This window comes from Ruditapes philippinarum, unplaced genomic scaffold (genome assembly GCF_026571515.1).
Source record: "Ruditapes philippinarum isolate M1 unplaced genomic scaffold, ASM2657151v2 ctg4220_1_1_1_1, whole genome shotgun sequence".
In the NCBI taxonomy this organism is placed as follows: Eukaryota; Metazoa; Mollusca; class Bivalvia; order Venerida; family Veneridae; genus Ruditapes; species Ruditapes philippinarum.
Genome location: NW_026864623.1, coordinates 49,933 through 61,333, shown reverse-complemented (window position 1 = coordinate 61,333; position 11,401 = coordinate 49,933). Strand labels below are relative to the sequence as shown.

Sequence of the window (11,401 nt, the reverse complement as noted above, 5' to 3'; positions counted from 1 at the left end):
TTTGTTCATATCTCTTTATTTTGGGCATACATTACACGTAACGATTTTCACCTTTAAACCAACATTTCTAATTATTCATAGTAACTGTTATCTTTTATTAAAGAATTCTGTCTGTATTTCTTTCTTTCTTAATGTTTTTTTTTTTGTTTACTCATTTCGAGACAAAAAGTGTAAGGTACATACTCATAAATATAGTACTGTTTTGATACACTAGTAAATAAAACTAAATTTCCCTCAGTTACATTAATAAATTAGATTAAGACGTGTATATCAAACCATCTTCATGAAAGAATCATTACTAAAGAAATACCCTTGGGACAATATTCACCAGGCACAGGTGTATTTTCGTATCCATGTTTGTCTGCTTGTTTTTCATATCCATGTCTAGAAATAATTAATTATGTTTGACAAAAAAAAATTATTAACGACCTTATGCAAAAAATCCATTCATTTCATTACCGATTATTAAAAAATATACAAAATTACCAAAGAACACTTGATGGCTTAGCAAAACGGGCTAGGTTTAAGTTTGCAAAAACTTTGTATTTAAAGCAATGCTTGATTAAATATATTTACTTTGAAGATTTATTTAGTTGCACAAAAAAAAGAATTTTTGCGTAAATATGTTACGAACATACAATAAAGGTAATAAAAATAAAAGAATAAATGATTCTGTATAAACTCAAATTTCTTAAATTGAATTATTTTAAGTGAATTTTCTGAAAAAATAGAATTTATATTTTTATAAGTAATACATTTTTCTTCCACATTATCTTAATATAGATTTAATGCCAACACATTCAGTCAGTTTCGGTAGCCATCGCAATTTGAGATGTGTGAGCATGTACATCGCCGTGCAGGAGTCAGTTTGCCCCTTCTTTTACGCGCATTTTCTTAACACAGACGTCTCAATTCGTCTGCATACTGCGCACCGTTTATGGTACAACTTTGCTCATGATAGTCAATTATGATTTCCCCCTATCACAAAACAATTGAAGCCATCATCTTCCCTGCTGATGGTACCCTCTTGAATTTCTTCGGAGGGGGTGATCCTGGGTGCTTGCACTGCATGCTCTGCTTTTTGGATTCTGGATCAAAGTGATGGACCCATATTTCATCGTGAGCTACGAGCCGGTAGATATAATCAGGTTCATCCTCGTAAAGAGAACAAAGATATCTTAAAATGTCAAGCATAGTCCGTTTCTGGTCGTCAGTCAACTGTCTGGAGACCAATCATCTAGCGGACACCTTTGACATGCCATAGACGTCAGTCAGACTTGCCTGAACTGAACCAAAGCTTTAACCACTTCCCTAGCAATGCCTCGTAGGTCAAGCATTCTCTCGCACATGACCAGATCATGCACAGCTTCGGCAGTTTCATTGTTGGTGGTCTCCTTTGGCCGTCAAGGCCGCTCATCATCTCAAATGCTATCCCTGTCCCTTTTAAATTTAGCAGCCAATCTCTTCACAGTGCTATAATAAGGGGACTTCTTCCCAAGTGTAAACATGAAGTCTTCATGGATTTCCTTGGGGGCATCCCTTTCTTACAGAGGTATTTAATGACGGCTCTGATTTCAACTTTCTCCATTTGGCCTAAATGACACATCCCTCTACTGATCAAAGTATGTTTTATGTTACTTAATATGTGTAAAACTGCGTGTAACTCGGTCAGTAATTTTCAATAAGATATCGGTATCGACATATCGTGTGTAAATGTCAGTATAGTGGCTAGAAGTATATCGGGTCAAGAACGTTTTGATCATACCTCGTATACATGTGATCCGAATGTACATTAAATTTAATAATCGAAATACATAAACTCATTATGATATGATTTAAATTCAAAAGAGGTGTGACGATGCGTGTTTATATATATTTCTTATTGCCTTTTCAAATCCCGTTTACTTCGTTTTGCTGTAACATTATCCGCTTTGTCTTTTTTAAATTAACGTTGTGTAGTTAAGTAGAATAAAAAAAATATAAATATGCGCTTCTTTTCGAATGACGTACAACAAGGAAGTGTGTTTTGTGTTTTTCAAAGATATTCACGTGAGAGGTAGTTTACTAAATCTCTTGGATATGCGGTAATAAAAGAGGTATTTTATTTTAAAGATTTTATATTAAGGAGTTATGTTTGATAATAATGGTACATCTTATGATAAAATATTTATAACCCAAGCTAAAGTATTTAAACCGATTGTTAAAAATGTTGATATAAATATATGTTGGCACTGTAATGAGAACGTATTGGATATGGTCCCTTTAAAATATGTGAAATATTTTATAGATAAAATTTAACTAATTTTAAATGCATGCATATATTATATATGTACACTGTTTCTATCAAAATGGCCGTGGTAAATTTATTAAGACTAGTGGTGCGTTTTAAGCTAATTTGATCACATAAACATAATTGGGGCGAATAGAGTATTTATAAACAGAATATGTAGAACTTCATTTTTCAATTATTTTTAAATCATTAATATAAGCTAATCAGGCTTTTAGAAATATAAATTACAATTTATTATTATCTATTAAGTATAATTGTTACTACTTAACCTTTTATCTATATATTCAATATCTGCTTAAGCAATATTTTGTTGAAGTTTGTCTTCCTATCTTTAGTAAAGATGATTTTGTATGATAATCATTGTAAACTTCCGCCAGCGCTATCAGACATCATTTGCTTTCTGTATGTATTGTTGGATTATTAAGCATTTAAATTGCATATCGTATTATTTCTTATGATCACACTTGACAAAACCAATCCTGTAATTGTCAACTATTTGCTCTGATTTACTGGATCTCGGGTGATCTCTGCTTTCTAGATTTATTAACTTAACAATCTTTACTTGTACTGGGATATAATATGACATAAGTAATATTTTGTCTCTGAATTTTGTTAAAATATAATACGTAGATAGGTTTTTAAATATTTTATAGAATACTGTTTTATTCTAATAATTTAATATCGCCAGTGAGAGCTATAATTGTCATTCTATTTTTTCGGCAAAGACACTAGATTCATTAGATGTTATAACAATTTATGAGATAACGACGATTTAATTGGTAGGATGAATGGGACGAGGTGAGGTTGGCGGTGGAGTGTAAAGAACGGGATCTGGGATTTAATTGAATTAAAAGAGAAACGAGGAAACTGTTTCACTTTTAACATTCAAAATTATCGGCATTACAAATTTATACTTGTAACCAACTGAATATATCATTACGTATGATATCTATGTTGATCTAGTTTTAAGTTAACATATAATATAGTTAACTAACATATGAAACTCATGGAAAATAATTATGTGTAGTGATTAACAGAGTCACCGAAACCCAAATTGCAAAGCAAACAATTGCTTTACCTTTTAGAAAGCTTAATTTATCATATTCCGATTTGAAAAAAAATATTCTGTACCGTGATGCAATGATCGGAAATACTTGTTTACTTGTTACAAAACTAATATTTGAAAATAGGAGATCAACAAAGTGGTAATTACAAAGTCGAAGTTGTAAGAGATAATGGCAATTGCAACATATCTGACAAGTACAGTAAGTTCGTAACACCAACTTATGCAATACTTGATCTTTGACATTTTAATATAAAATTCAGTGTTTTAGATGTACCATGTACATATACTACCATCGAAGTGAAAAACTTGGCAACATTAAATAGGGATGTAATGGAAGTATCAATACCTCTTTCATGTTGTTGTTATAACGTTGTTGGTATTCAATTTGAAAGAAAGAAATCGGTAATTCATGTCGTTTTTTTATAAATACTTGGAACAAATTTTAGTACATACTTTATATTAATAGTAACTTAAACTATTGTATCTTCTTTATCAAAAATAAATACTTTGCCATAAACAGATTACACAGCACAAACAATTTCATTTATTTTTTTTCTAAAAGGATTCAATAACGTTATCTTATATTCGTGTTCATCTTTTATAAAATGTACAATTTTCAAATGATTTTGTAGGAAATAAGAATGTGTACAGCATACAAAATAAAAAAAGTAAATAGATAAATAAATGGAATGTGACCTGAGTTTTTGTTTAGACCCAAAAACCTTTTCAAGAATCTTGGATACTACATTTAAAATTGACACAAGCCTGTAGTTACCAACTCTTTTTAAAAAGGGGGACAACTCTAGCAGTCTTAAGATCATCAGGATCTACACTTTGGATAAGAGACAAGTTGACAATGTGGGTTATAGGACCTGCAATAATAGGTGACCCATCCTACTTTAGCGACAATTTACAGCAATTAAGTAGAAAAGGAAGACCACTTATATATCCGATAATTATTAAAACTGTTTGAGATTGCATTGATTACGTGTTGGATATGTTTATCTAAATTATTCGAAATAAGTTAACTCTGACATATGTTACAGGTTTGAATAATACAAAGTATTGTAATAATATGTCTAAAATTTATGATTAAATGTTAGACAATAGGCATCTATTGTTATTTGTGCTAATTTGATCATTATCTATCAAATAAACGAATACTTATCTATTGAATACCTATCTTTTGAATATGAAGTAAACAATTTTAATCGTTCATTTGGTATTAATTCTTTTTAAATTGTTTCAGTCATTTACATTATGTTTTGTTTATTTTAATGTTATCTTGTTTTAGGACATTTGTTGAATTCACGCTTAACCAAACAAGTAAGTCATAGACAATTTACTTTATTTTTTATGTATAAATTGTTAAAATGCTTAAACGTTAAAAGCAACATTTTGTTGAATAAGCTCTTTGAACTGATCATCATTGTTATGAATAATATTAATTGAATCTGTTTTTTTCTTTATGTTCTCGGATTTAAAACAATATGATATGTAGAAGTGTTATGATCTGGAACTTGGATTTCATGAGGCGCTGAAGCAGTACAGATTTTAGATCATCGGGATACCCCTATAATAACGATTTCAACATATACCTTGTCGAATTCAAACACTACATTTAATAAAGGCATACTGCACGCAAAGTCTTTTCGGATCACATTTTTAGTAGTATACAGATTGTTTTTTTGCTGAGTAGTATCTAAGCATATGATACATGCATTGGATCTAGATACACATGTATATAAACCAAGTTTTCAATATGGATGAAAATTACAGTATAGTGATACAGACTTGTTGAATTATTGAACTGCTTTTTTTAAAGATTATAATTGAAGAGCATTTCAAACATCTCTGTTCAATGGTTCACGTGTGCAACAATGAGTGGAACAATATCACCAGTGTTTCTAATATTGCTTTGCCAGTTTGGTAAGACATATTAAAATACTTAGCTCTTAATTTTTAAGTCTCTGTATTACATGTAATACCTAAAACAAGTAAACAAATTTAATAATAAATAATAAACAATAATAAACACTAATATAATTACAGAAATGCAAATGATTATATCTTTTTAGAAATAAATGAATTTTTTTAAAAAGCTAGTACATGCAGCCGTAGATGTTAAATAAATTCTAAGATATAGACCTTATATTTAGTTTTACTGTATAAAAATGAAATTTATTTGTGTAATATTTTGAATACTAGTAGTTTTAATCTGTTGTTAATTCCGATTTTATCACACACTGTGCCGATTTTGCGACTCCGTAAAAATGGTATTTGGCGGCCGTGCATATATTTTGTCGTGACGTCATTAGCGTTATACAGAAAAAGTGTAAAGACGCGCTAAATGTTAGCGTTATGTTATAGGTGCGTCAATGAAAAATGACTCTTATTTCGCTTTTAACGGTCTTTATTTTGGGTATGTGATAAATCGAATATAAAATCGTGTAAGTTCATTACTGAATTTATTGCACTTCGCCAGAGGCTCGCATAATATAATTTTATTCAACTCGTTCAATAAATTCAGTATTAAGCTTACACTCATTCAATAACTTCTATTTATGTCAAACCGTCATTTTTTATTCAAACTATCTTTGTATGATACAAGTTCAAATTATACATTAAATAGGCGAACACAATCCTTTAATATTCTTAATTTATTTTATTTCTTAAAAGAAAGTAAGCCAAATGCAGGCAATTAAGTTTGCATGATCGAGCATTTATATTTCAGGATTATCGATGCAGGCTTGTCAAGAGTGCATGTGTTGTAAGGATCCCTCATTTACATGTGGCTCAAATAACAAGTGTTTAACAGGATGCATAGATGGTTATTACACGGAGAAATGCACAAAACAATGTCTGGATAACTGTAAAACCTGCGTTAATGGTAATGAATGTACAAACTGTAAAGCTGGTTTTTATACTAACAAATGCACTTTATCATGTGGTAAAGGTTGTGTTAATAACACATGCAATATATTGTCTGGTGAATGCGCTTGTTCGGGTAATAAGTATGGTGTTAAATGTAATGAAACATGCCCTAGTAACTGTGACACTTGCATATCAGCCACAGAATGTTCAAGGTGTACAAACACGGTGTTTTACGGATCATATTGTCAGTATAGATGTTCAGTTGGTTGTGTCGATGGAACATGTAATAAAGGAACAGGGCATTGCATGAACGGATGTAAATCTGGTTATATTGGTGATAGATGTGACACATGCTCACATGGAATTCATGGTAAGGATAACAATTGTGATTTAAATTGCCCGGACAATTGTTCTGCTTGTGTTTCGGCGACAAACTGTACCGAATGTAAGACCAGCCTTTACGGTGAAAGATGTACAAATACTTGTCCATCTGGTTGTAATGGAAATTGTTCACGTACTGATGGTCGATGCTTTGAGTGTAAATCGGGATTTGTCGGGAAATTTTGTGACACATGTATAAATGGATCATATGGAGTTAATTGTTCCAGATTGTGCCATGAAATAGACCAACATTGCCAAGTGTGTAACACAAATAAATCAGGTATTTATCAGGGTTGTACGAAATGTGACAGTAAATATTACCTAGACATACCTTTTGGATATAACCATAGTATATGTAAAGATTGCGCAAAAAACTGTGAAGTTTGTGACCAACACACTGGGACATGTTATGAGTGCAATCATAATGTATTCTCACATAATTGCTCAAACATCTGTAGCACTAATTGCAATAATACCGGCAATGGCCGAGTCTGTACACTGGATACAGGGAAATGTCTACATGGATGTAAATTACTGACCAATTACGGGGAATATTGTAAGAAAAATTGTAGTGAAGCTTGTAACAATAAAGGTTGCGACTGGACAACGGGACATTGCTCAGAAGGATGTGCAATAAACTACTACGGATTGTTTTGCAACAATACATGTGCTGCTACATGTCAGTCGAAGAATGAAAACAACCGTACATGTGATGATGTTAGCGGAAATTGTTTGTTTGGATGCAAAGACGGATTCTATGGCGAAAAATGTGACAATAAATGCAGCAGTCAATGTGTAAATGTAACTTGTGACAAGGTTACAGCCGAATGTCTGTATGGATGTACTGACGGATATGAAGGACCGAAATGTGGTCTGGGTAAATTTAGATATTAAATATATTTGATTATACTACCACGTAATTTCATGTCTTCATAGTGAATAGTTACTTTTTTTCATGCCATTATTTGATTTGGTGGATGTGTTGCTTTATTTGTCTCTTGTAAAATTGTGTTCGTAAATTAAAAGATGTTAACATAAAAGCCGCAGTCCTATTACTTTTGAAGTATCCTTTTATGAATGTGTCAACTTTGTTCGTTTCAATAAATTAGAACTCAATTTAAATGTTTTTTTATCTTTAGCTATCAAAGGTGATGAATCGGAAGAAAAGAACTCACTTGTCATTATTGCAGCATCTGCCGGCGCTGGTGTTGCTGTTATAGTCTTGCTGGTGATTTTAGTAATTTGTATTATAAAACGGAACCGAAGGTACTCACTATAGTTGGATTGGTTCAATAGTATGAGTCAAATAACATTTGTATATGTCTTTTATTACGTTAGTTAATGTTTGTCGAATGTTTCATTTACGACAAAGCACATGTTTTTTTTAAGTCATAAGATAAAAACAAAATTTTACGCAAGTCAAGATTTCAGTATTCAGCTAAATCTGAAATATGAAAATAAAATTCTGGTTCAAGAACTTCTGCAGATTATCAAGACAAGTTTAAGGGACAAAATTACCGCTTTCAGTGCATGTTTATATTCAAATACTAAACAGTACATTTACTTTTTATTTTCAGACAAAAATTATCTTCCAATACAAAATGTGAAGAAAACGATTATGTACTTGATATGAAAGATATTCAAAAACAAACTGACGAACCAGGTTTGTTAGAATATTTATGTTTTACATTCTATAATTATTCTTTGGGACATAACATCTGACAATGTACATTAAGAAATTCGGTTTTTACTAAAAACAATATAAATATTGTGGAGCGTCAATTACCTTTTGGGGTAACTTTTTTATATTGATAATATGCTCACTTTTGTGTTATATACATGTCTTATACTCAATTTTATGTCGTTTATTCCAGGTGTTATATACGCCAAGCCTTTCAAACCAAAACAGGAAGCTGGAGGTGATGTCGGGAAAGAATATGAAACTGCATATGACGGTGATAAAAAAATACCTGCTATTGACAATGGCTATACTGCGGTAAACATAGGAACATCTGCAAATGAGAAAAGTAAGAGTTTTGAGGTTTGTGATATTGCACACGATAACAAACCGTTAAGTGGCAACAATGATTATGCTGTGGTAAACAAAGGGAAGTCGACTGTGAAAGAAAACGAATGTTTTAAGGACGTATATGATACAACGCATGACAACAAAAAGAACAAACAACCTTTAAGTAGTAATAATGAATATGCCGTACTAAGTGTAAGATCTGACAACACTAAAGGCTTCGGCAAATCAAACCTGACACAACCAGATGATGTTTACGACTCTGCAGAAGGAGGGAAACACAAAACAATGTCTCATCCAAGCAACGATTATGCTGTATTTAATTCCAACAATGGGGATAAGCATGGAAATGACAAAGCTAATACATTATATGACACTGCAACCGAAAAGAAAATGCGACCAGGAAACAATGACTATGATTTTTGTGAACTACATACTGACTAATCATTGACAAAACATTATTTACTTGATAGAATTATCAAAAATTCTTTACGTGTATTAATCACAAAAAAGTCTACATTTTAAGCTTAACTACGTTGAATTCGAATTTCGAACGGTGTTGATTTTTTACTTGTTAGGCTAATTTTATACGCTGAATATTGCTTTAAATTTTAAATAATTTGTATGAGTTTACATTCTGTGATTTTACCTATAAACTTTTCTCATATATTGTATGTTAGAAATGATTGATTCAGGAATAAAACATTAGTTGCTAGGGTCTTTATAGATATTGATATGCCACTAACGTTTATCTTAAGTGAAGCTTTAAGGGAGAATGCTTTGGTTGAGCTATTTAAGTCTTTTCTTGCAATGTTCTACAGCATGTGCATGTTTTTTCCCCAAAAATAAATCGATAATACACAATGTTATAAACAGACGATTTTATAGAAAACAATGTTACACAATTTTAGTTAAAACATTATTCAACATGATTTACATTTTTGATAATCTTTAAAATGCATAGTATTACATTAAATTGTATTTTATGAGCTGTATAAAGTTTTAACTCTAACTTTGGAAGGAAAACTATTTCTCTGAACAACACTAATAACGAGTATGTATAATATGATAGAATTTGAATAAATGTTAGTGTTTTTTTTTCTATCACGTATTATCGTTATGAATATAATTTAATTAAAAGATGTGGATTATATCATTGTAGATCTTACATGTATGAAAACAAATTTGTAATGTTATTACTATTTTACCTTGTTTGATGTCTTTGAAAGATAACGAAATTATTAAATGGTACATGTACATCTATTTTGCCCATAAAATTTTAAGTTGCACAAACAATTATGATGAAAATCCGTAAAATAGTTGCACACTAGTGAATTATTGTCCTGATTTTTGTGTCGCCTCTACGGAGTAGTGGCAACATATAGGGATCACTTCTCCGTCGTCTTTCTGTCCGTCTGTCCGTCTGTCTGTCCGTCTGTCCGTCACAAAACTTGTCCGGACTACTCCTCATAAACTACTGGTGCAATTTCATCCAAACTTTACAGGAATGATTAGTACCAAGTCTAATTGTGCATATTGTCAGCATTTTCCGGTTCAATGATTTTTGGCAGAGTTATGGCCCTTTAATTATTTTTATTTTTAAAGTTTGTCCGGACTACCTCTCTTATACCACTAAAGCAATTTCAATGAAACTTTACAGGATTGATCTGTAGCTCAAGTCCTTGCGCATATTGCACGGGTTTTCCGGTTGAATGATTTTTGGCCGAGTTATGGCCCTTTGATAAAAAGGTTTTTTTTTCTGTGTGTTGCCAGATACGCAAAAGCTTGTCCGGCCTACTCCTCATAAACTACTGGTGCAATTTTATCCAACTTTACAGGAATGATCAGTACCAAGTTTAGTTGTGCACTGTCCGTCTGTCTGTCCGTCTGTCACAAACTTTGTCCCAACATGAAATTGGCCATCATGAGGCGACACATGTGATTACTGATCGCTCTTGTGATAATATGTCTGCATGTTAGAAATTGCATGTATATTGAACTGTTATATAAGATTGTCTCAGATAATAAGCATAATATCTTACATACATCGTTTTTAAGCCCTCAGTACGAGTATTTGCGGTATCTAAAAGTGTTTTAGTGGTTAGTAGAACAATAAGATTACAATAAAACGATTCATTACTATCACAAGTTTTACTTATTTCATGATTATTGTTGTATATATAGAGGATATATGTTTGTTTTGAATGTAAGATTGAAATATATTTCACTGAGTGAACTTCAGATGAAAAAATATCATAGCTGGTGTTCACGAATGAAATATATTTCAATTTTATATGTAAAACAACTACATTTTCTTTTTATTGTATGCTTTTTAAGTGATTTTATGTATTTATTTTACTGATTTTGCCGCATAACGTCGTGCATTCTCCTTATGACATAATCACATCATGACGTCACATCATCAATTTTGAAATATAGTTCTGTTAAACTTTCTTTAATTTTGTTATATTTTTAACATGATGTATGATGACATCCACTTTCTTTTCCTAAAGATGCAAAGTTTACATATGATGGCATTTATTTTTACCTGTTTTTCCATTTAGTTATGATATTCTTTTCATAGGCATTCAGATATAGTCCGGCTACAGTGAAAATTATATTTATAAATTTCACTAGTGGTTTATCAGAATATAATCATCTGATATATCACAGTAAAACACTGGAAAGCATGAAATAAATCTATATCTTTAATCATTCACAGCTACACATTACAATAAATCCGAATAATAAAATGTTACAATGT

General features: G+C 31.4%; 1 protein-coding gene across 3 annotated transcripts; it reads left to right on the top strand.

The window, feature by feature from the left end:
• The first annotated feature begins 4,323 nt into the window (after nt 1–4,323).
• On the top strand, nt 4,324–11,401 carry LOC132726293 (multiple epidermal growth factor-like domains protein 10). 3 transcript variants are annotated; one of them, XM_060711600.1, is made up of 7 exons: nt 4,324–4,402; nt 4,651–4,682; nt 5,182–5,285; nt 6,091–7,488; nt 7,751–7,877; nt 8,189–8,274; nt 8,486–11,401. In XM_060711600.1, the coding sequence occupies exons 3-7, from the start codon at nt 5,237–5,239 to the stop codon at nt 9,079–9,081; spliced, it is 2,256 nt and encodes a 751-aa protein (XP_060567583.1). In that variant the 5' UTR covers nt 4,324–4,402; nt 4,651–4,682; nt 5,182–5,236; the 3' UTR covers nt 9,082–11,401. The 3 variants fall into 3 exon arrangements, with proteins under 3 accessions (XP_060567583.1, XP_060567584.1, XP_060567582.1); XM_060711601.1 differs by lacking the exon at nt 4,324–4,402 and having other exon boundaries at nt 4,582–4,682; XM_060711599.1 differs by lacking the exons at nt 4,324–4,402; nt 4,651–4,682 and having other exon boundaries at nt 4,744–5,285.

Excerpts from the sequence above, each read along its gene's own strand:
- LOC132726293 (XM_060711600.1), top strand. The coding sequence starts at position 5,237 with ATGAGTGGAACAATATCACCAGTGTTTCTAATATTGCTTTGCCAGTTT. Across the intron at positions 5,286-6,090 it reads AATATTGCTTTGCCAGTTTG|GATTATCGATGCAGGCTTGT; the intron begins GTAAGACATATT and ends TTTATATTTCAG. Across the intron at positions 7,489-7,750 it reads AGGACCGAAATGTGGTCTGG|CTATCAAAGGTGATGAATCG; the intron begins GTAAATTTAGAT and ends TTTTATCTTTAG.